This window comes from Diceros bicornis, chromosome 13 (genome assembly GCF_020826845.1).
Source record: "Diceros bicornis minor isolate mBicDic1 chromosome 13, mDicBic1.mat.cur, whole genome shotgun sequence".
Lineage (NCBI taxonomy): Eukaryota > Metazoa > Chordata > Mammalia > Perissodactyla > Rhinocerotidae > Diceros > Diceros bicornis.
This window is the reverse complement of record NC_080752.1, coordinates 23,361,779-23,387,901: the sequence shown is the minus strand read 5'-3', so window position 1 is coordinate 23,387,901 and position 26,123 is coordinate 23,361,779. Positions and strand designations below refer to the sequence as shown.

General features: G+C 56.6%; 1 protein-coding gene across 1 annotated transcript; it reads left to right on the top strand.

Moving 5' to 3' along the window:
* Positions 1-834: 834 nt before the first annotated feature.
* TTC34 (tetratricopeptide repeat domain 34) lies at positions 835-26,123 on the top strand. The gene is made up of 8 exons (XM_058553863.1): positions 835-1,654; positions 8,512-9,334; positions 10,681-10,906; positions 12,092-12,296; positions 13,585-13,751; positions 17,810-18,080; positions 18,903-19,117; positions 21,914-26,123. The coding sequence occupies exons 1-8, from the start codon at positions 835-837 to the stop codon at positions 22,439-22,441; spliced, it is 3,255 nt and encodes a 1,084-aa protein (XP_058409846.1). The 3' UTR covers positions 22,442-26,123.

The window sequence follows — 26,123 nt, the reverse complement described above, 5'->3', positions numbered from 1 at the left end:
CGTGTCTGTCTCAGCGTGTTTGTGCGTGTGTCTGTGTGTGTCAGAGAGCATGTATTGGGTGGGGGGCTTGTTTTCAGGCACTTGGGGACTCAGGAGAGAAAAGGCCTGAGTAGTTAGTTCTTCAAGTCAGAAGGTCTGGGGAGGGGGAGAGGGGAGTGGCAGAGATGGTCCCAGAGCGAGCCCCTGGCATGGGCCAGTGTTGCTCCCCACCCCCACCCAAGAGCCAGGCAGGTGCCCCCCGCCACACCACCAGCCCCAGCACCCGCCCCAGCCCTGCAGTGCCACGGGTGGGAGGTGGTGGAGTGCGGCCCTGGGGTCAGGCTCCTCCTTGGAGACTCAGACTGCTGGACTGCGGCCTTGTGACCTGGATTGACCCAAGAGGGGCGAGTGGTCTTTCTGCCTTTCTGAGAGGTCCTGGGAGGGGCAGGGAGTGGAGTGAGGGCCGGGGGTCTGTGACCCCTCCGGTCATCCAACTCCTCCCCACCTGGGTGCTCAGAGGTCGGATGTCCACAGAGCGTCAATAGCTGACCAGGGTCATAGTCCCATTCTGCAGAGGAGGAAACTGAGACCCAGAGGCAAATAGTGGGCTGGGAGCCTGGGCTGGGAGACCCTGGTAGATGCCCCCAGCCCCATGGGGACCTCCTGCTGAGGAAGTACCACGAACACCCTTCCACACTGAGTTCACCCTGTGTTCACTCACCAGGGCTCTGTGCTGACACTGGGGTCTCAGTGGGGAGGGGCGGGGAGGTGTCTCTGTAGCAGGGCTGAGGGGCTGTAGGGCCGGCCAGCTGATGGTCACCTGTGCACTAACCACACCCTCTCCTCCAGGTACCCATGAGGACTGGACATGAGCCCTTCGGGGACACAGATGTGATGTCGGCCCAGGAGCTTGTGGCCTGCCTCTGCCAGGAGGGGGACCAGCACCTGGCCCTGGGGGAGCCCCCACTGGCCACCGCCTTCTACCTGGCTGCCTTCAGCTGCCACGCCCCCTCGGCGGTGCGGAGGGTCCGAGCTGCCCTGGCCGAGGTGCGGGGGGCACCCGTGGTGGCCACCCTGGAGGCCTGGTGCCGCGGTGACAGCCAGATCCCGGCCATCCACTGGGACGGCATGGCAGTGGTCTCCCTGACGGGGAGCCTGGCCTCAGCCTTCTTGGCCACCCTCTGCCCGGACCACCCAGCTGCAGTCCTGCACTCCCTGGCCGGCCTGCTGGCACACGGCTGCCACGCAGAGGTGGTGCAGCGCTGCGGTGCCCTGCTGGACGCTCACTCTCAGCAAACCCTGGAGCTGCAGCTGACCCGCGCCCTTGCTTGGATCCTGTCGAGGACGCGAGTGGACGCCGGCGTGGCGGACTACCTGCAGGCCTTTGCCTCGAGCACTGAGCGGACCGTGACCTTCGTCCGCACCCACCAGCAGCCCTACCTCCCTGTGCTGGTCGGTGCCCTCCAGGACTACATCTCGGGGCACCAGGAGGCCGGGGACAGCACCAGCTGGCAGGAGACTGATTGCCGGGGACTCCTGGCTGCCCTGGACTCCGGTGGCACCTGGCGCGACGCCCTGTCTCCTGAAGCTCTGCTCCATGCTGGCAGATACGAGGCCTGCCGGGCAGCTTGCAGCCGGGCCCTTGAGTCTGACCCAACGGGCAGCAGACCCCAAGGTATGAGTGCGGTTCACATCCCCCTAAGGCCAGGACGAAAGTCACTCCGGCCATTCCGTCACAGCATGGCTAAGTCCTGCTTATGGCAGGGGTGGGGGTTGTGCTGGGGCTGGGGACACCACAGTGACAGGACAGACAGGCCCCTGCACTTAAGAAGGACCCAAGAAAAGAAGCAAACAAAATACGTGCTTTGAGAAATGGAACACGCAGGGTGCTGCTCTAGCCTCGTGGTCAAGGAATGCTTCTCAGAGGAGGTGTCATTTGAGCTGAGACGGAAGCATTCCAGGCAGCAGAAGCAGAATATGCCAGGTCCCTAAGGGAGAAAGAACTTTAGTCTATGCCACTGAATGGCACCAGAGTGGCTATTGGCAGGGTCGGGGGAGCTCTGAAGACAGTAGCCGTGGCTGAACCTTGCTGGCCTCGAAAGGACCTTGGATTTCACCCTCAGAGCAACGAGGAGCCACTGGAGGGTTTCACTGTGGAGTGAGGTGCTCTGGGTTGCATTTTGAAAGTTTCCTCTGGCCGCTGGGTGCAGAATGTGCTGTAGAAGCCGGAGTGAGAACAGAGCCGGCTGGGAGGCCGGGAGGTGGTCCAGGCTGGGAGGCAGTGGCCATGGTCCAGGTGAGAGATGATGGAGGCTCAGATCAAGGAGGAAGAGTTAGAGAGAGGCGATGGGTCTGAGATATCACTGAGTTAGAAATGATAAGATTGTGGGAAGATTTAACGGTGGAAAGTGGGCATGGAGAAGGAGGGTCGAGAAAAATTTTAGGACTTTGCCTTCAGCTACTGGAGTGCAGAGGGCAGAGAGGAGCAGACTAGGACGAGGGGCATCAGAGATTTTAGACGTGCCCAGTTTGAGATGCTACTGCTCCTGCCTGGCCCCTTTGCTGGGTCTTCCTTCTGGTGGGGGGTGGGGCGGGGGGCTGCGTGGTTAGGAGCACCCAGGAGCCACATTCCTGCTGCCTGGAGCATTCCGAGCTCACTACCAGCTGCGTGGCTTCTCCATGCCCGTGTGCATGTGGAGATGGTGGCACCCACCTCTGAGGGTGGCTGTGAGGATTCAGTGAAAATGGGCATCAAACCCTTAAAATGGTGTCACCCGCTAAGTGCTCAAAAAGATGTCCCTTGAGCCGATCAAGTGGACACGTCCTTAGGCAGCTAGACAGAAGCTTTGAGAAGAGAGGGCACTTGGTTTGAAGAAGGGTTTGGAATTGTCTGCACAAGGAAGGGATTTAAAGTCAAGGGTCTAGAGAGGGAGTGAGCACAGAGGGAGGGAGTGGGGCAGCCAGCCACGTGGAGGGGCCGGACGGATGGCGTTGTTGGCGGCTGGTCACTGAACACTTAGTGGGCAGCCCCCATTCTAAGAGTCTGATGTGCATTTTCATTGAGTCTGCACTACAGCCCTCTGAGGTGGGTGCAGCCACGGCCCCAGTGCCCATGGGCTGCCAAGGGCACGCAGAATGTTCGTGGTAGGCTGGAATATGGCCTCCGGATGCTCCTAACCCCTCACCTGGCCCCCCCAAAGAGGACCCAGCACAGGGGACAGGAGGACAGGAAGAAGGAGGAACCCTGAGCCTGCAGGGTGATGGTGAGGGCCAGAGAGGAGGGTGTCTGCGAGATGAAGTGCTGTGCACTGCACCAAAGGCTGCCGCTGTGACCTCCTTCCTGAGGAGAGGACAAAAAGTGTCTGCTGAGTGTGCCACACAGAGGTTACTGGTGACCGCAAGGTGAGAGGAGGAGCAGACAAAGAGAACTGGAATGTGAGTGGGCGAAGTTGTTTCTGGAAGTATGCTAGACCAGATACCCTGAAACCCTTCCATATAAATTACCTAAAAATGCTCAACAAAGTCACCAAGAATCCTGAGTAGGGGACCCTCGGTGCCCAAAGCACAAACGTGCAGTGGCCTGTGAGCAGGGGCCAACGCCACGGCAGGCTGCGGGCATTCAGCAACTCCCACGGTGGAGTGGTCTTCCACTAGTAGAGACCTCTGCAGAAATCCAGAACCCCTAAAGGGCTACAGCCTTGGGGAGCAAGTGTGCTAGAAAACTCTGCCCCCACCCCCAGAGGGGACTGCCAGGGAGCTTGTCTGTCCTGCCTTGGCTCTGAAGTGGACGGGAGCGCCTTCCCTTAGAAACGCTTTGTTAATTAGACAAAAGTCACTTATGTCACAAGGAGTCACCTTATCAACACCAGCAACGCAAGCGTGGCTTACAGTGTGAATAAATAAATTTCCCATAATAAATGTACTCTAATCTCAACGTTACTTATCAAAAGTCCTTGGAAACATTGAACAAACCCTTCTATATTTTGGAAAGTGCTCTGCCTTGGTAAACAGACAAACAGGGAAACTCAGTGTATTAGGACAAGATGCAGAATCAGAATAGCTTTAACTTAAATCTCCCAGTGGGTAAGCATCCAGGTGCCAGGGCTCCGAATGGTTATTCTCCCAAAGCGCCCGGGACAACCACCTCCCAGTCGTTCAGGGTCCTTCATTAAGAACTATGCCATAGGTGGGAAACACAGCCCAAATTGAAGAAGAATTATAAGCAAATAGAAGTGGTCGATGTTTCATGCCACTGAGTCTTGGAGTGGCTTGTTACACAGCAACAGTAACTGATACAACTGCTAACTGAGTCAAAGCATCAGTTTTTGATGCACATTTTAGCCAAAACTGAGTTAAATAATATAGGATTTATAATTTTATGTTTCCATCATAATATAATTCACTACACTCATTGATGGAAGAAAGAACACATAACCACTGCAACAAATTCAGAAAAAGTATTTTATAATATTTAACACTCCAAAAAATTAATCGACCAAGGAACAGAAGAACACTTACTTAATTGAAAAAGATAATATCTATCAAAAATCTACCAGAAATATTATACTTAATGGTGATATTTTAGAAGCCTTCCATTTAAAATCAAGAGTTTGGTGGCTGCCCACTCTCCCATTTATCTATCATTGTACTAGAGATGCTAGTCAATGCAATGAGATAAGAAGGAAAAATAAACATGTAAGACTAGAAAGGAAGAAACAAAGTAATCATTATTTCAGACAACATGTTTCCCAAAAGAAACAACAAAAATGTATTAGATATAGTAACAGAATTAACAGTATATATAAAAATCATTTATATTTATAGATAACAGCAACAAATAGAAACTTTACGGTTTAAAAACATACCATTTACCAATAGCAACAGAAAATAATTTATTTCAAAGAGTCATAGGACTTTACGGAGAAAATTATAAAACCGTATGAAAAGAATATCTATATAAATGGAGAGATATTCAATGTCCATTGTTAGAAAGATTTGATACTATAATAGAAGAGCAAAGGACCAATAATAAAGGAGGAGGAGAGGGAGGAAGAGGAGAAGAAGGAGGAGGAGAAGGAGAGGGAGGGGGGAGGGAGGGGAAAAGGAGAAGATGGAGAAGAAGGTGGTGGTATAAGGATCTGCTCTACCAGTTAATACAAAGCTATATTATTCAATACAGAAGGCTATTGACTTAAGGGGTAGATAGAAAGACCAATACAACAAATTAGAAAGGCCGGAAACAGACCCATAAAATCTGTAAGGAAAGAAGAGGACCATTATTCAACCTCCAACCATGCAAAACAGTAAATTCCAGGTGGATTATGTGAATAGCTAAGTTTTACAGTTTCTAAAAGAAAATATAAGAGAATATCATTAAGACTTCTGTGTACAGCTGGGCTTCTTAAGATACAAAAAGTGGAAACAATAAAGGAAAATTTGATACATGTGATTAAATCAAAAATTTAAAACTTCTGTTTTGCCCATAACTATAGAAAATGAAAGGACAATCCACAACAGAGAGAAAATATTTGCAAAATGTACAATGGGCAAAAGATTAGTACCCAGAGTATTTAAAGAATTCCTACATATCGATAAGAAAAAATATATATAATACAAGAATTGGCAAAAGCATTTCCCAAAAGAGAAAACACAGATGGCTAATCAACATGTGCAAAATGTTCAACATCATAGTAATGATACAAATGCAAATTAAAACAATGAGATACCACTTCCTACCCCCAGATTGGCAAAAAAGTATTTTTAAATAAATGAGCCTCACGAGTAATCAGGAAAATGAAAATTAAAACAACAATAGGATAGCATTTTATATCCCCCAGATTGTCAAAATGTTTAAATCTAAAGATAGAAGAGTCTGGCTTCCAGTAATGGTGGTGTAGCTTAACGAGACTCTGTGTCCCACAGGCAGCAATTATAAACTTTGGACAAAAAATAAAATGCAACCAGTTGGAGGCACTGAACAGTGACCAAATGCAGGCGGAAACTGGAAGCTGACCCTTGAAAGATGAGGACTGTACAGATGAAATTTGCATGTTTGTAGCTTTCTGCCTGAGGAAACACCTCAATGCGTGTTTTATCCATGTAAAACAGACAGCTGCAGTTTTAACTGGCTTGAGATGTCAGGACAGAGTTCAGGGCTGAGAAAAGTTAGAAGGGAAATCCTTGGAAGGAGAGAACCACATCAGGAGGTGAGGCCCACCATCTGTGTATTGAATCCACTTAGCTCCTTGGCTGACCCCCAGACTGTACATGCGGGGGAGCCTGAGAAAGCAGCAGCTGGAAGCTGCAAGAGCCACAGAGAGAGTCCAGCTGCTGCCCACCAGAGAAGAGACAGAATATGGAGTTTGCTCCTAGCCAGTTTAACTGCCTGCTAAAATAAAATCCAGTCCTCTTCAGAGGAACGTAACTGAATCCAGAGTCTCTACAAAGCATCAACCAGATGTCTAGTGTACAATAAAAAATTACTAGACATGCAAAGAAACAGGAAAATAAAATGTGAGCCACAGTCAGGAGAAAAGAAGTCAATAGAAACCGACCTTGAGATGATCCAGGTGCTGAAATCAGCAGACTAAGGACTTTAAAGGAACTATTATAAATATATTCAAAGACTAAAGGAAAATATAGTCATAATGAATGAAAAGATATGGAATCTGAGCAGATAAATGAAAACTATAAAAAAAGAACCAAATGGAGATTCGAGAATTGAAAAGAGCAATGACTGAAATGAAAATTTCGTAGCATGTTGGAGACAGCAGAGGAGTCAGTGAAGTTGAAGATGGACTAGAAATTATCCAATATGAAGAACAGAAGAAAAATGAGCAGAGCCCTGGTGACGTGTGGAACAATATCTAGAAGTCTAACGTGTGTAATTGGAGTCTTGAAAGCAGAGCAGAGAACACACTTCCATGTGGGTCTCTAATGACCACTCGCCCCAGGTCCCAAGGGCTCTCCACCTGCTGCTGCGCCCTGGGGTCCGTGAGCTATTGCACAAACCAGGGATAGAGCTGTTCTGTTCAGGAGTTGGTAACTGACAGGAAAGGCTCAACGTTTCCTTTACTTTGGCCACCAGGACGAGACAGGGTGACCCTGTTGTTGGTTGCTTGGTTGGTTGGTTGACATCAGGCTGCAAGATGCTTTTTTTACATGACTCTGAGCTGTGACGTGACGCTTCCCCCAATGGCAACAGGACAGCCTGGCGGCAGTTTTGCTTCCAGCAGAGGTGAAGGTGTTTTCCCTCTTCTGTTTCAATGTAAAGGATTATTATTGCATGGCTATTGAGTCAGGTTACAAACAGAAACTCTTAGAGAATTCTGAAGGACTCCGTGCAAAAAGCACAGAAGTGGAGGTTCAGAGACTGGAGATGGAGACCGGCCAGGGCTCTGAGAACTTCCCCTCCCCAGCAGCACTTTTCTAACCTTAATATAAGGGTGGGCACCCAGGACCCTGAGCCCTGGGCAGCACTGAGTTTTCAGGTGTGCACCTTTCGGGAGCCCTGTTGGGGATGCGGTGGCTCGGAAGTCAGAAAGCCCCCATTCACATGAGTGTGTTTAAGTTGCTCAGACATACAGTGTGACGATGATGGAGGGGACACTGCTGCTGATGCGAAACCTCACTGAGTCACACTGCACACCAGGCCCTGTTCCAGGCACTGGACATACATTAATCCATTTAATCCTCATAGCCCTGTGAGTGTAGACCATTGGAATCCCCATTATACAGCAGAAAAGGAAACTGTGGCACAGCGGGATGCAGTCAATCCCCAAGACTCCACTCTGTCAGCAGCACTGAGGGTGTCGTCCCCTCTTTCCTGGACCTGATGGAGCCACCTCTGTTTCAAGAGGGAGGTGTTGGGACCCAACGTAGCCCAAAGAAGGCAAGAAACAAAGATGCGGCAGTAACAGCCAGGCCCTACCAATGTCACAGAGTCAGACTTCAGCTCTGACCTGGTAGGCTGATACCAGAGAGGGAACTCAGCCCTAAAATCCATCATTAAAAGGTCAGGGGGATAGGCCCTGCCCCGTGGCACAAGCGGTTAAGTGTGCGTGGTCCACTGCGGTGGCCCAGGGTTCACAGGTTCAGATCCCTGACGCGCACAGACACGCCGCTTGTGAAGCCATGCTGTGGCAGCGTCCCATATAAAGTGGAGGAAGATGGGCACGGATGTTAGCTCAGGGCTAATCTTCCTCACAAAAAAAAAAAAGGTCAGGGGGATAAAAAGAGGCGTGGTAACTAAATTTCCCTGTTGGCTGAAGGTGAGACAGACTGTGACTGCTGAGAGCAGAGTGCTGGGGTGGCAGGCAGAGCAGCTGCTTCTGATCCTGGTCTGTCACCAGTGGGCTTGGGCCCTGCTGCCAGTGCTCTTCCCGGTGCTGTGACGCCCTGGGCTACTGGAAGTCTTGAGATGCTGCGACATCTTCAGAGGTTCCAAAGCACTGGACGGTTAGGGGGCTATGGGAGGCACCACGGGCAGAGTTGGCCCAACAGGCAGGACCAACGCCTCTGTTCTCTTCACAGGGGAGCATCTGGCCGCCCTGCTGGTCACCCGAGCGGCTGCGGCCTTCTTCCTGGACAGCGGGACCCAAGACCTGCTTCTGGACCTGCATGAGGCCTTCCGCGGGAGCCCCTCAGGGGCGCGGAGGCAGTTCGAGGCCGTGTTCTCGGCCGGGGACCGGGAGCGCCTGTGTGCCCAGGTGCAGGAGGCCGCGGACGTGGGCTTCGCCCACTTCCAGGAGGCCGTGCGGAGCCGCGTCGAGCTCCGAGAGGACTCTGACCGCGAGCTGCTGGCCCCAGTGACCCGTGCGCTCCGTGTCCTGCGGCGCGTGGTGCCGCCCAGGGCGCGGCCGGCACTGGGGGCCCGCCTGGCCGAGTGCCTGCTGCTGGCCGGGGACGCGGCGGGCGCCCGGGTGCTGTGCGAGCGCCTGCTGCGGCCCGCGCGCCCCGGGGACCGTGCGCCCCTGCTCGCGCTGCGCGGCTTCTGCGCGCTGCACGCCGGCGACGCGCAGTGCGCCCGGGAGGACTTCCAGGCGGTGGTGGAGCAGGCGCCGCCGCACCCGGGCGGCTGCGTGCGTGCTCTGTGTGGCCGCGGGCTGCTGCGGGTGCTGGCGGGCAGCGCGTTCCTGGGCGCGCTGGACTATGTCACCGCCTGCCGGTTGCGGCCCGAGGAGACTCTGCTCGTCACCAAGGCCTACGTGCCCTGGAACCAGCGGGGGCTGCTGCTGACAGTTCTGCGGGAGGAGGGCCGCCGGATGCTGCAGCGGAGGCCGGACCTGGGAACCAGGGGCGCGCCGGGCCGCCCGAGTAAGGCCGCGGAGATGGACAGACCCGCTGCTCAGGAAGGGTAAAAACTAGAGCCCAGCGCCCGCCTGGGGCTGCTGCTTCATTCTGGTCTCGCGCGAGGTAGCCAAGGGTGTGTTTCTTCCTGTTTGTCAGATGAGTAAACTGAGGGACTGAGCGGCTGGGTGATTTCCCTAAAGCATTGGTAGCAGATTAAGGCCAGGGCCTAGATCTTGGGACCTTTGGTCCCAAACAGCGTGATGCACTATGGACTTACTTGTCATAGAAAATTAGAAAATCAAAAACGGAAATGAAAAATGAGACTTACCCATTATCCCACTGCTAGCATCTCCTTCTAGTTGTTTCTCTTTGTGCCTATGAAATATACATCACAGAACTGAATTTATGTAGTATATGCAATTTATATTCCAGTTTTTTACACGATAGATCCTGAACATTTCCTTTGCCACTTGACATGCTTCATGAGCAGCCCAGTAGCCACCATGCCTTCCTTTGGGCATTAGTTATAATGCATCATGGGTAACGTCCCGTCTCCAAGATGTTCTGCCCTTAAGATGGAGGCAGAGGTGGTTCCCGGGTCAGGGAGCACGGCCCCTGTAATGTTCTTGACTTCAGGCCCTGCTGCTGTCCATCTGGCCACACACCTGATGTTCATTTTGCAAATTCTTTGCCAGCCCAGCGGGTGGACCTGCAGCTGTTTTAATTTGCATGTCTCTGGCGGCTGGGAGGTGGCACGAGGTGTTTCAGCAAAGCTAAAAGCTCTGAGCTGGGGGCTTCCTGGGGGGTGTTTGATGTCAGTCCCCCCCTCCTCCCCCGCCCAACTTCCTCTTCCTCCTGGTTGCTGAATTTGCATTGTTTTGATTTGCTGGTGAGGAGGAACTTTCATGTCTGTGATTGAGGCCCTTCTGTTTGTTCTTTCTGGGAATTGTCAAACGCAAGGCTCTGGCCCCCCTTCCCTGTGGGAGCTCACTCACGTCCCCACAAGTGCACCAGGATCATTCCAAGTGCAACCTGCGTGTTACCCAGCTCTGCCTACCACACACCCCTGAGCCTACAAGGCCAACACTGTTATCCTGTTTTTGTGGAAAAGAACACCAAGGCAGGGTCAGCTGGGGATCAGCGCACAGCCTCAATTCCCCCCTCTAAGATGCCTGCCCCACAGGGTGGCGGGAGGGGGCCGAGGGCTGGATTTTGGAAAGGGCAGCCAGGGCTTCTGGGGACGGCGTGTGTGAGGGTCCTTCCAGCAGGACAGGGTCTCTGCAGCCTGGCAGGAAGGGAGCTGCCTGGACCAGGTGCACAGGGATAGGATTCGCCTGTGGCACGCCTACCTGGGCAGGTGAAGGGGGTGTGGGGAAGGGGCCAGCTCTCCTCCAGCTGCTCTCCCAGCAGGAACGCCCATGGCGTGCACCAGCTGGCCACGCTCTTGATGGAGCTGGACACGGAAGATGAGGCTTCGCGCCTCCTGGCAGCCGACGCCCTGTACCGCCTGGGCCACCTGGATGACGCCCACAAGGCCCTCCTGGTGGCCCTCTCCCAGAGGCCCCAGGCGGCCCCTGTGCTGGTGCGGCTGGCCCTGCTGCAGCTGCGGAGGGGCTTCTTCTACGACGCCAACCAGGTGAGGAGGTCCCAGTGGGCCACGGAAGGGCAGGTGGAAACGGGGCACAGCTCTGTGGAGGGCACCAGGCCTCCCGTGGCCCCTGCTCTGCACCCCACAGCCCAGACAGCCTGGACTTTGGAGCAGGCAAAGCTTGTCCCAGCCCCGGGCTCTGCCACCTCCAGCTCAGCCAACTCCAGCAGGTCCCTCACCTCTCTGACCCTCAGTCTCCTCATCTGTGCCCTGGTCTTGCAGGTTGTTGTGGGAATGAGCTGGAGCAGGTACCCCAGGGCCCAGCAGTTCTCCAGTCTCCAACAGATGCTCCATGTTTGCTTTTGTTGTGTTATGAAGAAAAAGGACCAAGAGTCCAGTGTAGGCCGAGCTTCATCCCAAATCTCCCATGTAGACCAGGCTTGGACGTGACCCTGCCCTGGGGGGGACAGCACAGGGGCCCCCACGCCCTGCTTGCCTCACCTCTCTGAGACCACTCTGCTCCCAGGAGAAGTGGGACCTTGCCTCCCTCCAGTGTTAGGAGGGCTTCCTGCGGGAACCAGGGTCAGAAGGTCATGTTCAAGGCAGAGATGTTGGGCTCTGGGGCCAGAGCTTGGGCCCTGTCGGCTTCCTCCTCCCCCTCTGGCCAGGTTTCTGGTCTCCCTGTGCTGGGCCATGCAGGCGGGAAGAAAGGGTGCTCTGGGACCCGTGTCCACACGCATGTGGCCAGCAGGAGCAGTATCGGGTCTCTTTGGGATGGAGCGGCCAGAGAGCTGAGGTTATGTCCACCTGGGGTCTCCCTCTGCCCAGAGCAGGGCCTGGTCCAGGGCTTTTGACCCTCGCCTTCTGAAGGACTCCCCATGCCCTCTGTCACGTCGTGATTTGAAAGCCCCCTCTCCTCGTGCTCCTCATTTGGACCTGTTGTGTGTGGACCTGTGAAGGGACAGATACCTGCACGTCATGGCGGAGGAGGCGTGGCTCAGGGACACTGGGACACCCCCAAACCTCCATCACACAGGGGAGAGGAGCACTCACACCTCGGCGACCCCAGCCTTCCCTGTGCCCTGTGCTGGGGACATGCAGTCCCTGTCCTCCTCAAGCCATGCCCCCAGGAGCCACACTCCCCGTGAGCCACATCCCTGCAAGGAGAAAGGGGTGGGATGATCTGGGCGTGGGGCACAGGGAAGAACTGTGGTAACTCGCCCTCCCCTGCAGCTGGTGAAGAAGGTGGTCCAGTCCGGGGACACGGCCTGCCTCCAGCCCACCCTGGACGTCTTCTGCCATGAAGACCGGCAGCTCCTGCAGGGCCACTGCCATGCGAGGGCCCTGGCCATCCTACGGGCGGGGCCGAGCAGGGCCGAGGGTGAGGCCCACACCAGGGAGGCCATCGCCTACCTCTCTTTGGCCATCTTCTCTGCAGGTAGGAGCTGCCTGTCTGCCCCCAGGGCTCCCATCCTGTGCCAGGCACATGGGGGCGTGGGGAGCCTCAGCCATGCTGGGGGCCGGGGACCTGGGGGTCCGAGGATGTGCTTGGTTCACGGGTGTGTGCACCCCGGGAGCATCCATGGGGCAGGGGCCACTCGCTCAGGGCATCTTGCACCGAGGCCCTGGCCATCCAAGTGAACACGCTAAAGCCTGGGAGAGGGGCTGGACCCGCTGGGACCTGGGCTGCCGTCCCACACACCCCAGGCCCTGAGGGTAGGAGGGCAGCCAAGGCCCTTCTTCCAGGTAGGCTCCACTCCCTCCAACGCGGGAGGTGAGGGCCTGGCTCCTCTGAGCCCTTCCCAGAAATAGAGCGAGGCTCTGTGTGTGCGCCTGGCTTCCCACTCGCCCGGCCAACCCGCCGTGCCCACCCTGGGCGCTGGGCAGGGGCCTGGCCCAAGCATCGGATTGGGGCGTCCTTGGTGCCATGGCTTAGAGCACCTGCTCTTGGGGGAAGGGACTTTCCCAAGGATGCACAGCGAGTTCTGTGGGTGCATGGGGACTGAAAATGTGGACTCGGGAGCAGAATGCCTGGGAGACTCCGGGCTCTGCACTCACAGGGCGCCTCCTCACTCTCCTCGTCTCCGGGTGGGTGATGGAGAGGCCTGTGTAGGGTGGGAGTGAGGATAGGGGGAGCTCGTTCTCAGACAGTGCGGGGATGGCGCCTGGTGCAGAGGTCGTGCCTCGCACATGTTAGCCAGGAAGGGGACATGACCCAGAGCAACCTGCAGGGCCCAGCGTGTGGTTCCCTGTGTCCGTCACTAGACAGACCCCTGGAAGGGGTGTGGTGGCAGCGACCTCTTTGGAGAGGGGCCTCCTGTGCCCAGAATTCAGGCGGCTCCTCCCTGCCCACCCGGTACTTTTCAGCCTGGAGCCATTCCAGCCCCAGTGCCAAGGACCCTTCCCCTCCTTTCCCTTGCCTGGCCTCACCTCAGGTGCAGCTGCAGGGCCCCCTCCTCTTGGAAGCCGCCTCTGTCTGTCCCCAGCCCTCTCAGACACCACACGGCCTGGTTGGGCTCCCTGTGCCCCACAGCCAGTGCCCCCAGGTCAACCCAGACGGTGCCCAGTGGTCTGTGAGCTCCCACGATGGCCCTGCAGCTGGTGCACGCTCCCGTCCGCCATCGCTGGGTACCAGGACAGGTGCAGTAAACACTGGGTGAGGGCAGACACACTGTACCCTGTGCCTGCCACGGTCAAGTCCTGATGCCACATGCCCCTTCCTCCAGGGAGTCAGGCAACCGAGTCCCTGCTCACCCGTGCCCGCTGTTACGGGTTCCTGGGCCAGAAGAAGACCGCCATGTTCGACTTCAACTCCGTGCTGCGGGCCGAGCCGAGGAATGTGCAGGCGCTGTGCGGACGGGCGCTCCTGCACCTGGCCCTGGACCAGCAGAAGGTACCAGCCCCACACCTCACCTGGGACTGGGCATAAGAGGTGTAGGGAGCTTTAGGGGAGGAGCATCTGAGAAAGACCCGGGCGCTGCCTCCGTTCCCAGCCCCGAGGAGACAGGAACAGGGCCAGGCCATCCCGAGTGTGAGACGCCATCAAACCCCACCTGCACTGGGGCTCCCAGAGCCTCATCGTCACACCCCCGGTGTCAGGGGTCTTTCCCTTTCAACTGAAGGTCCCCATGCCTCCCGGCCTCAGATAGCCTGGGTGGCTGTGCAAACCCTCACGGCCACCAGGGGGCCTCCCAGCTTAAAATAATGAGACCTGAGCTGTCTATGCAGGGCCTGTGTATGGATTATTGGCATGCAGGGGCAGGGACTTTCCACAGAGAAGACGCGCCCGGAGGCGGCCACCGCCCTGGACAAGGGTGCTTCTCAGCCAAGGGCCATGTCACTGGCGAGAGACTGACATTGGCTGTCTGCCCTGCTGCTTTGCTGGGTGGACGTGCTGCCCAGAGGGAACCTGCCTGCCTGGTTTCTTAGTTTTCTTAATGTTGGAATCCTAGGAAGCAAGGAAAAACCATCCAAGATGCCGCCGAGATGAGAGCACCTCGAGATGGTGCTCGCCTCCGCCCAGCAGGTGTTACCCGGGTGTTGGCAGCCTGGTTTCTGTTCCCGCCGGGCGCTCACTGTGGCTGGGAGCCCAGCCCTCCACACGCCCTTCCTGTGCTGAGCAAGCAGCTGTGGTTCGCAGGGACAAGCCCACTAAACAGAGACAAGGTTCGGCCGGGAGGGCCTCTGCTGCGGGAGCGGGTCCTAGAAACCCGCCGCAAGGTGCTCTCAACACACCAGCAGCTCCTCCATGAGGTGCCCCAGAAATGCCTCTCCTCCTGTGTCTGTGGCAGAAAAGACGGCATGTCTGAGAGTCAGGACGTGGAGCAGGGGCTACCCCACCCGTCACACCCATGAACTTCCCCTTGGAGATGGGCTGAGGCCAAGCTGCCCACATGCCCTCCACCCCTTCACCACGAGAGGAGGTGTGGCGCCAGGAGCTCTGAGCCAGGCTGCCAGGGTCCAGAATCCTGTTCCCCCTCTCTTTAACTTTACCAGCAAGTCCTGTAACGTCTCTGAGCCTTGTGTCAGCATCAGTAAAATGGGAAGAGGTGCTTGTTCAAGGGCGTCAGACACTCAGCCTGGGGGACTGCTTGGTCAAGGCCGTCAGATGCTTAGCCTGGTGCCTAGCCCGTAACGAGGGCTCCATACCTGGCGTCTGGAATTCCCGTGAGCCAGCACAGAATGGGGCTTTTTTCCTGCGAAGGTAACCAGCTGATCCGGGTTACCAGTGGCCAGCACTAGGTGCAGAGGGCCCAAGCCAGGGCGTAGGAAGGATCAGTGAGGACCATCCTCCATCCACCCGTCTCAGGGCTCTATCTCTCCAAGACCTGCATCCCCTGCACACCTGCTCCAGAAGACCCCCGTCCCCGGACTTTAAAAGCTTCTGGGCAAACTCCCAGTTCTGGCTAGGAGATGGTAACTGGTATTGGGCTGCTGAAAACAAAATAACTGCATACAATACAAAAAGCAACTGCCTTCAGGCATGACCAAGAGGCCATAGAGGACTGCGATCCCCGAGAGAAGGGAAACCACACGAGGGGAGCCCCGTGTGAGCCCCGTGAGAACCGACTTCCTGCCTGGGAGCCTCTCCTGCTGCTGCACAAGGACGTGGGCAGTGGGTCTGCTGGGCTGAGGGGGCAGAGACTGGAGGTCCAGGCTGCTGCAGTGGCCGGAATTTGCTGGAAGGGCCATAGAGAAGAGGGGGCTTCTTGGATGCAGAGGAGAGAAGACTTCGTGGAATTCATCGTGGGTTCCTGTCTCAGGGCTGGACTGCTCATGCAGGCCAGGACTCAGGCCCAGCAGAGCTCACCTGTGGTGGGGCTGAGGGCTCCTAGTGACCCAGGGTCAGGCCGGGCTGGAAGATGGAGTTCTGACCCAGCCAGAGCAGAGAGAGCTTTCCAAACACCTTGGGCCCTGGGTTGAGACCACACCCTAAGTTCAAAACTGAAATGGACCTGCCCTCAAAGGAACAAAACCAAGTCCCACAGAATGAAAATGACCCACCAGAACAAAACTCGACCTCCGTCACAGGACAGCGACATAGTCCAGACTCTCTACAACGTACTGTCCACAAAGTCCAGCACAAAACCAAAAACTGCTAGCATGCAGAGAGCCAGGAAAAATGTGACCAATAATCAGGAAAAGAAGTACTCAATAGAAACAGAGCTTGAGATGGCTCAGAGGTTGGAGTTACCAAACAGGGCATTAAAGCAGAAATGATACACATGCGAAGGACTCAAAGGAAAATTCTGTCATAATGTGTGAACAGATGGGGAACCCTAGCAGAGAGATGGAAACTATAAAGAAGAATCAAGTGGAAATTCTGGAGCTGAAAAGTATAATATCTGAAATTAAGAATGTACTGGATGGGCTTAACAGCTGATTGCAAGCTGCCAAAGAAAGAGTTAATAATTGAGGATGGACCGGTAGAAATTATCCAGTCTGAAGAACAGAGAGGGGAAAGGATTTTTAAAAGATGAAGAGAGCTCCATTAACCTCTGGGACGATTCCACGCAGTCTAGCACCTGTGTAACTGGAGTCCCAGAGGAGAAAGTATGGGGCACACATCTATATCTATATCTATATTGGACTGAGATGCGCCTAGGTGTGGTTCTCTTTGTGCTCATCATCTTGGGATTTGTTGAGCTTCTTGGGAAACTTTCTGCCATTATTTCTTCAAATACATACGTATGTAATGATATATGAAAAATACAAAGAGAACCACACCTAGGCACATCTGGGTCAAATTTCTGAAACCAAAGATGAAGATAACATCTTCAAAGCAACCAGAGGAAGAAAGAAACATTACATACACTAGAACAACAGTATGAAGAATGACTGTCGCAGAAACAGTGAAAGCCAGAAGACAATGGAATGGTATCTTTAAGGCACTAAAAGAAAAAAAGTGTCAACCCAGAATTCTCCAGCAGGTTAAAACATCCTTCAAAAATAAGAGAGAAATTAAAGACATATTCAGACAAATGAAAGCTGAAAGATGAAAATTCATCCCCACAGACCTGCACTACAAGAAACGCTAAAGGAAGTTGATGAAGAGAACTGACTCCCGATGGAAACTCTCTGCTGGAAGAAATAAAGAGCATATCTAAATACAAAAGAATAAACTTATTCCTTCTCTTAATTTCTTTGAACAAACCTCTCTATATCACAAAGGATGGGGTGAATAAGATTTGCTGTTGTGTGGTTCTCACATCTTACGTGAACTGGCACCATGTTAATTCTGCATAGACTGCGGTAAGTTAAAGCACATGTTGTAATCTGCAGGGCAACTGCTAAAAAATATTAAAAAGAGGCAGAGTTAAAAGGCCAATAGAGGTATTAAAATGAAATACTAAAAATATTCAATTAACCCAAAAGAAAGTAGAAAGGGAGGAACAAAGTCACCACAAAAAAGACAAGTGGAAAACCAGTAGGAGGAGGATGGATGTGACGATGGTTCCATGACTTCTGACTGTTGGCCAGGTCAGAGGTCAGATGCACATGACTCACTCCAACGACCATCAAGCCTCCCCCAAAGGGCCCGGCCTCTGCCCTGACCTCCTGTGCTTCCACGGCACGGTGGGGGCCTGTAGACACCTCCTCGCCCTCCTCTCCTCCAAACTGCACCTCAGCCCCCGGCCCTCCTGCCACGTGCTCGCTGCCCTTCGGGTGCGGCTCAAGCCCACCTTCTGTGTCATAGCGGGTTCTCTAGCAGTGTGCTCCTTCTTTGCTTCCAGACCACCTCTCCTTCCCAGAACTCTAATACACCATGCTCTGCCTTGTGTCACTCACCAGATGGGCCCTCATTTTGGCTGACCCCCCAAGATGTGGGAGAGCAGAAATTGGACTCCCTGCCCTTTACAGTGTCCCCAACACCCGGGCCCTGTGAGGAACACTTGACAAATACTCAGCTGGAACAACTTCTGCCAACCCCCTGCGCCCCTCCCCTTGCAGGAGGCTGTGGACGACATCCTCTCGGCTCTGAAGCTCGACCCGAGGACGGTGGTCCCTGAGATCCACTCTCTGAAGCCAGCGGCCCAGGCCCTCATCACGCAGGGTCTCTCTTCCCACTGCCGGGCCCTCCTGAGCCGGTTACTGGACACCAGGGCTCCCCTCAGCGACGAGGACACTCACGGCCTCCTAGCCGCGGGAGAGGCGCTGATCAAAATCGATGCCGGGCAGCTGAGCTGGCACATCCTCCTGGTGGACGTGCTCACTGCCATGGGTATGCAACGGCCCAGGCGTGGGGAACAAGGGTGTGGGTCCCAGATCCGCTCAGCCCTGAATTCTTTTCTGTAAAATGGGAGAAAGAGGCCCTGGATTCAATGGCTTCTAAGGTCCCTTCCACCCCAAGTCCCAGCACCTGTGATGGGGTCCCCGTGTGGGGCCTGGTGTATAAGTGTCTCTAGCTCTTGGTCACCTGTGTGGCTTTGCCACAGGCGTGATTTGGGGTTTCATAAAAGGCTCGAATGCTCAGGCCTCCTCATAAACTCAAGCATTTATTCAGTAAATGCTTAGTGAGTGTCCACGGGACACCAGGCCCTGTTCTGGGTGGGATCGTCTGAAGCCCACATGTGCCAAAAGGTCGGTCTCTTCTGCAAAATCCTGAAAACATTTCAGGACTGATTTGAAAGGGGAGGTCTCTCTGCTCCCACATTTCCCTGGCCTGTCAGCATCACTCCCAAACCTGTGAGGAGCCCCCGCCAAGACCTTTGGGGGCCCAGGGTGGCTCCTGTCCCATGCTGCCCTGCCCCAGTGAGGGGGCTCAGAGCCCTGCGGCTCGGCCTGAGGGTCATGGACTTTAGTGACCCCCTAAAGAGGGGAGAGTGGAAGAGGCAAGTCCATGTGACCAGCATGATGTCACTATGTCCCTCTGCTCCCAGCTCCTTCCTCCTGGGGCTGAGCCCTTCCATCAGCCAGTGTTCCCCCAGCCTGTGCAGAGTGAGAAAGGCTGTGGTGGGCTTCCCAGCGCAGTGACCAGTGAGTCCCACCTGTCTTGCCCCCTGCCCCAGCCCCATCCTGACCGTCCTTCCTGAATCCCTGACAGGCAGCTATGAGGAGGCTAGCGCCCGCCTGCAAGAAGTCCTGCACCCCGCCCCGCCATCAGAGGCCGCCCGAGCCCGACGGGGCCTGCTCCGCCTCAAGAAGGGAGAGGTGCTGGTTGCTGCGCGGGACCTGCAGGGGCTGGCGGAGACGGACGCCCGGGACCTCGGCTTCCTGCTGCGTCTCCTGGAGGCCTCGGAGCGGCATAGCCTCACTCAGGTCACAGCACCACGCGGAGCCCCCGCTCCAGCCCCTCCCCAGCGCCTCGGGCATGAGACCCTGGCCCAGGGCAGGTGTGCATTGCCTGTTGCCCACCTGATTTGAGTTTGGGGCAAGGTGGGTGGGGGGTGTGAGCAGGAGGCCCCAGGTCTGGCCAGGAGAGGCGGAGTGGGGAGGCCGGCTCCTGCAGGTGGTGAGCTGAGAGGGGGCCGTGAAGGGAGGTCAGGCTGGGGTCGCTGCCTGTGGCCCAACAAGAATGTATAGGGCCTTCCACTAGGCGCCGGTGGAGCCACCGCATGTCAGGGGGACAGTGAGGGGGCTCACTTCAGAGAGTGTCGGTGTCAGAAAGACCCTGGAACAGGGCAGTGGGCTAGCGAGGTGGAACTGGAGGTGAGACCATGATGGCGACAGACAGGCCAAGGCAAACGCCTGGAGGTAGGAAACAGCCTGGCATGTTCAAGAAACAAAAAGGTGCAGCTGGCATAGGGTGAGGTGGGGTGGGGAGGAGGGACGTGGGGAGGGGAGGAGGGGCGAGGGGAGGGGCGGGGAGGAGGGGCGAGGGGAGGGGCGGGGAGGAGGGGCGAGGGGAGGGGCGGGGAGGAGGGGCGAGGGGAGGGGCGGGGAGGAGGGGCGAGGGGAGGGGCGGGGAGGAGGGGCGTGGAGGGGCGTGGGGGAGGGGCGTGGGGAGGGGCGGGGGGGAGGGGCGGGGGGAGGGAAGGTTTCTGGGCCAAGCGCTAAGGAAGCCGGTGTGACAGAGGAGCAGGTGGGGTGGGGCAGAGGAAGGATGTCCTCCATTCCGCTCTGACCACCGCGCCCCTCCGCTGGCTGGAGGCGGTAGGAGAGGCAGGGCCGGGGTACTGGACGCTCCAGTGGCTGAATTTAACCTCTTGGGGGTCGGGTGGGGAAGGGGCCGCCAGGTAGGGGAGGCCGAGAGCATAAACGGGCTGTGGGGCCGGAGTGACGGGAATGAACCCCGTGTGGCCCGGGGCGAGGGTTTCCCCTTAGGCTCCGTTTGCCCCTGGCTCTAGCGGGCTCTGCGCCCGGGGTTCCTCAGGCGGACAGGAGCCACACGAGGTGTTAACACCAGGGGTTAATGCAGGGGCCGCTACCCGGGCGTTAGGGGCAGAGAGAGCCGAGGGCGCCGCGGCGATGCGGAGGGGGCTGCTCCTGGGGCTGGGGGAGCCGAGCAGGCAGAGGGCGTCACCAGGACCTGGAGCGCGGGGGCGGCCGGAGCCCGGCCAGCCCGGAGGAGGGGCGGGCGAGGGTCTCCGCGTTCATGGGGGGGCCGGGCGAGGGGGTCTCGGAGCCGGGAGGAGGCGGGAGGAGGGGGAGGCGGGAGGAGGGGGAGGCGGGAGGGGGAGGGGGAGGGGGAGGGCCGCCGCCTGGAGGCTAGTTCGGGCTGTGCCGTGAATCCGCGCGACGCGCTGCCGTTGCTTAGCGACGCGGACCTACCCGAAGTGAACCGGAAGTGGTCGTGCCCCGCTTCCAGGGGCACTGCGCCTGCGCGGGCGGGGCCGCGCAGAGCCCGCCAGGAAGTGGCTCCGCACGCGGGTTTGGAGTGGCTGGCCAGATTCACAGCAGGGCCGGAGCAGGGTTGCAGCGGGGGCTCAGGGCCTGGCCGGGTCTGTGCCTCTGGCGGAAGGCAGGTCGGCGGCGCCCGCGCGGGAGCCCCCAGCAGCAACGCCGTGGGCGCTGGACGCTGGTCCGGCCGGGTCTCCCTGCCCCCTCCCAGCGCAGACGTCTGCGACCCGGCCTGGCGTTGGCGCCCCAGACAGCGCGCCTGCCCAGTGCTGGGTGCCCTGTGCTTTCTCCCTGGGGCCGGGGGTTGGGGGCATGGCGGGGCCCGGGGCGTCGGTGCAGCCCGCTGCAGGGACAGCGGGAAAGGCAGGGTCTGAATGCGCCTTATTCTTCTGTCGGTGGGGAGCCTCAGGCAGGCGGGTTCATCCGCGGGGTGGTCGGGGAGAGGAGGTGAGGCGTCTTGTGTCCGGAGTGGGCTTCAGCCACGCTCAGAAAAGAAGTGAGCTGGGGGTCAGAAGGAGGCGAGCAGGCTGGACCGCCAGACAGCGGGAGGCCAGGGCCTCCGTCCGCAGGCCCCAGGAAGGGAAGGGCTAGCACGGACAGCGCTTGCTGACCTCTGGCCTGCCCTGGCATCCACTGGGACTGGGGATGAGTCCACCACAGCCGTCCTTGAAGCACCGCTCCGCCGGTCCCGGGGGAGCAGGCACTGAACCCCAGCCCCGCATCATGCTGGCAGACGCTGGGGCAAAACGCCATGAGTCCCCCCACACCCACCCCCGCTAGCCGGGGGGAGCAACAGCACATTTTTCCCCCAACTCGGACTCTGGCTGCGCAGGGTTTTCAGGGGCAGCTTATTGGCTAGTGATACCCGTATGCCCTGTCTTCCTGACCTTGGGGCGGCCAGGAGGGGGCTCAAGGACCCGGCTGGACAGAGGCGGTGTTTGCTGCTGTCCTCAGGGCAGGGGCAGCCTTTGGAGGGTGGGCAGGGTGGGAGGCCGGGCAGTGGCCCTGTCAGAGGGGCCTGCTGGGGAGGTGAGGAGAGGAGGGAGGGAAGGAGAGAGAGGGAGGAGGTCACCCAGGTGAGAGTGGCAGCAGGGCTATGAGAAAGGGAAGGAGAGGAGTGGAGGAGCATGGTGGCTGAGCCAGGCCTGCAGGCCGGAGAGCTTCCTGGGTGGTGGGATGGCAGGGGTCCTCTGCCTGTGCCTCCACCCCCTTTAGAGGAGCCTTCGTGGTTCTAGGCTGACTGTCCCTCCCTGCCTCCCTGTGTCCCCTCTGCAGGCTGCAGCCGAGGAAGCCAGCACCCTCCTGAACTCAGGGCAGCCTGGGCAGGCCCTGGGCTACTGCTCACTGTCCATTCTGGCCGGGGACAGCAATGCTTGTCACCTGCGCCTGCGGGCCACCTGCCTGGCCGAGCTGCGGGAGTTTGGCCGGGCACTCAGGGACCTGGACCTCGTGCTCCGGGAGGCTTTGGGGGACAGCGACCTCCCGATGCAGGTGGAGGACCTCTGCTCCCGTGGCCGCCTGCTGCTGAGCCTGAGGGATGAGGCCGGGGCCGCAGGGGCCTTCGCCCAGGCCCTCAAGCTGGCCCCCACCCTCGCCCAGAGCAGCCTGTGGGAACGGCCGGGCCGGACCCCCACTGCCCAAGCATTCCTGTGCCACGGGCAGCGCTGCCTGGAGGAGCGGCGCTACGCGGAGGCCTGGACGGCAGCCGAGAGCGGCCTCCTGGTGGACCCCGAGCATGGCGGTCTAAAGAGGCTGAGAGCGAGAGTCCGGAGGGAGGCGTCCTCGGGCTGCCGGCTCCACTGATCCAACTCTCTCCGGGCCGTCATGGGGCCGCCCTGTCGTCTTCACCCCATGTCCAGACCCTGCAGTGCACCTCTCCCCCAAATTAGGGAAATGCTGTCCCCCCCCCTTTCCCATCCCCGTGGTGGCTCAGTGGTGGACAACCAGCCTTGGGATGCAGAGGGAGGAGCATCCTGCTTGCCTGGAGCGACGGTCCTGGGAGGCCTAGAGCCCTTGGCCACGACGGCAGCCTGGTCCCAGAAGCTGGGCCCCTCCTGGCCCACACCTGGGGCTCGGCCCTCAGAGAAACGGCCCTGGTTCTTGTCCCTGGCTTGGGACGTGCAGGTTCGACAGGATTAAGGCTGGACCCTTGTAGCCCTGGAGAGAGGCTGCTGGCCTAGGAAGCCCTTCCCTGGGCGTGAAACGGCCCTTGACCCTGGCCTGACTCTCAGGCTGGGCTCCTGCAGCTTCTGGGCCTCCCCAAGGACAAAGCTCCCAAGTCGCCCCTATGGCCGTGAGGTGAGGGCTGGCCCTGGGGCCAAGGTCATGGAGAAGGCCAGCCCCCCCCCCCACCGCAGGAGGGACGGAGGCAGAGGGAGGAGTCACCCAGGGGCCCTCCTTACCCCCACCCCTGCTTTGCTCCTGCTGTCCTCCCCCCAGACATCGTGTCCCTGTTGTCCTCTCAAGGTCATGCGGGAGTTTGTCACACAGCGTGAGGCTGCCCAGCTCCACCTCGGCTCCTCCAGGCAGCCCCGCCTCACGGCTCACTGGGGCTTCTTTCCCCTCAAGCGGCAGCACCCACCGTCCCACAGCTCGTCTCCCACCATCTCCCCTCTCAGGTCAGCCTTTGCTTGGCCCAGCCGTGTTCCCCTTGTCCCCCACCTCTGCCCTGAAGGCAGACCGCCGGCCCCTGAGGACACGGGGAGGGTCTTAGTTCCCTGTGCTCCCCCCACCGCTGGGTGGCTCCAGGACTGAGCAGCCTCTCAGTGCTGGAGGATCCTAAGATGTGATTGATGCAGTAACCGCTCCCCTCCCCAAGACCTGGGAGTGCAGCCTGCAGGGACGTTTCCAGGGCTGCCCGGGCCCCACCTGCTCCAGGGGCTGATGCTCTTTGCAGACCCACCCACACTCCCTGGGCAGCCCCCGACCTGCCTCCCAGGCCCTCCTGCCCCTCACTGCCGAGCTAGAGGCTGAGAGAACCCAGGCCCCGATGGGGTGTGACAGGGGGCGTCCCTCGCCTTGCAGCCTGGATGCCTGGCCTGGTCTCTGCCCTCATTGCTGGGCACAGGACTGCTCACAGATGGGGCGAAGCTGGGAAGGTGGAGCTAACTGCTGGTCAACGAGCTCACCACTAGCCAGTCGTGCAGCACTGCGTGCATTTCGCTAGGGGTCTTCACACACGTTAGTCCTTTCTTTTCTACCCTAGAGACACTGTGAAGTAAGCCTCATCCCATTCTGAATGCTGGGAGAGGTCCAAGTTTGCACATGATCACAGTCCAAGTTAGCCCGGGTGTCTAGGAGCCACACCCAGGCTCCTGGCTCTCAGAGCGGGTTCTGCACCAGAAAACAGCCCTGGGGACCCTACAGAGAGGGGCTCGTCCTCCCCAGCTCCACGGGCAAAGTCTGTCCTGCCTCTAACCCTCCCTTTCTGCCACTACCTGTGTTGGGGACGTTTCCATTTCCACTCTGTCTGAAGGTACACGTGAGGGATGGCCGTTATCCCAGCCTCATGCCATAGCACCCAGGTGGACAAACCAAGCAAGACCTGGACGGCCTCCAGAGCAGATGACAAGGTGGATCTAACTGATGTCAGTCAGACTTACCCAAGAAGAGAGGCTGCAGCTGCTTTTCCCAAAATCACCACATTTTAGGTTACCAAGAAAATGTTCATGATAGGATATCAATAACATTACCTAATCTCAAGACAATAATGCTATAAATGAACTTTTTAAAATTCCCTGCATGTGAAACAACTCTTGGGTCCAAGAGGAAGTCAAATTGGGAATTGCAGAATGTTGGAAAAATGATAGTAACAAAAACAGTCCAGAGAAGCCACTATGGAGACGAGCCGCAGCAGTCCCCAGAGGGAAGTTCTGGCCCCAGGTATGTTACTAAGCAATGAAGATGACGATGGATGAAGTGTGTGCTCAATTCAAGAGGTTAGAAAAAGGCAATAAACGGGAATCAAAGGCAGGAATTAATAAGGATAAAAGCAAAAACTAATAAATGGAACGGAAAAATGGAGGAACTAATAAATAAACCCAAAATATGAGTCTTCAAAAATCACATAGATGAACCAATAGCTGACTTAATCAAAAAGATGGAAAAAGCACAAAGACACAAAATTTTAAAAAGTGACAAGGACAAAATAACGACACAGAAGCAATTTAAAGAATCATAAGAGAGTACTTTTCTCAATTCCATGCAAATAAATTTGAAGGCCTGGATGAAATGGATTAGTTCCTAGGAAAATAGTGTTTAACTAAACTGCAGAGTAGACCTAAAACTTACGCAAGACGATGACCACACAGGGAAAGAGAAGGCTGGAAGGAGCTTCCCCCAGAGCAGGACCAGTTTCAGGTGGTGTGGGGGAAAACCGACTGGCCTTCAAGGAACAGTTGATGCCAAATGACTTTAAACTACTTCTTAGCCAAGAAGAAGAAAAGCTTCCCAGTTCTTTTTTGAAGAAAGCATAATCTCAACCAAATGAAAGCCACATGTCAACTTCATTTATGAATTACCAGTTCAAAAATCCTAAATGAAATACCAACAAACCTAAACCCAACGGCACACTGAAAGAATAATACACTGAGCAGAATGACACAATAAGCAGTGTATACAGGAATGCAAGGATGGTTCAGTTAGGAAATGTATTCCTGTAGTTTATCATAGGAATAGCACTAAGGAGAAAATAAGTCTGATGAGTCCTGTGAGGGGCTGTAGTGGGCAGTGCTGCTCACACATGGTAAATCCTCTCCAACATGTCTGTCTCCCTGTGCCCTTGAATTCCTTCCTCTACATTATACTAGGGAAGTTTCAGCATCTCAACTTCATTAACCATAATCCACCTTTGAGTCCAGATTTCATTCAACCAAATGAACTGTTAGAGTCGCTCCCAGCGGTGGACATGAGCCAACACATTAAGTTTAGAATATCTGGTAGGTTCACCCATATCAATAGAGCCATCCCAAGCCAGTGCTCCAACCCCATGGTCTGCCATGGGCTAACACCCTTAGGCTCCATTCCCACGCACAATTCCCAGGTTTCTCAGTGTGAATTAATGAAATCTTGCAATTACTGGGGTATATGTGCTATCTCCTCCTGGCTCAGACTTTGTACTTACTGCCCCTCCAGCATGCTGAGATTGGACCCTGCTTATGGGTCTAGAGTCAACGGAGGAGGGGAGGTTTGTGGACTTTGAATAGAATGAGCGTCTTTTTTCTAGGCCCCTGACCCACGTGAGGTTATCTCAGGGTCTTCTGAGGTTCTCCTCAGACAGTAGAGGGCAGCTGCTTCCACTGGAAAGAGGGGCTCAGAGAACATAGGGGTTCAAGGTTCTCAGCTTCCCCTGAGCCCAACCAGACATCCACATTCCTAGTTTCAGGGTCCCGCTACCCTCCCAATCAATGCCCTAACTTTCTCATAAGAAACTTGGTAAGGCTGTAAATGCAACCAACATTGTAATTATACAGCTCTGCGAGTTGAA

Excerpts from the sequence above, each read along its gene's own strand:
- TTC34 (XM_058553863.1), top strand. The coding sequence starts at position 835 with ATGAGGACTGGACATGAGCCCTTCGGGGACACAGATGTGATGTCGGCC. Across the intron at positions 10,907-12,091 it reads TCTTCTACGACGCCAACCAG|CTGGTGAAGAAGGTGGTCCA; the intron begins GTGAGGAGGTCC and ends CCTCCCCTGCAG. Across the intron at positions 12,297-13,584 it reads TTTGGCCATCTTCTCTGCAG|GGAGTCAGGCAACCGAGTCC; the intron begins GTAGGAGCTGCC and ends CCCTTCCTCCAG.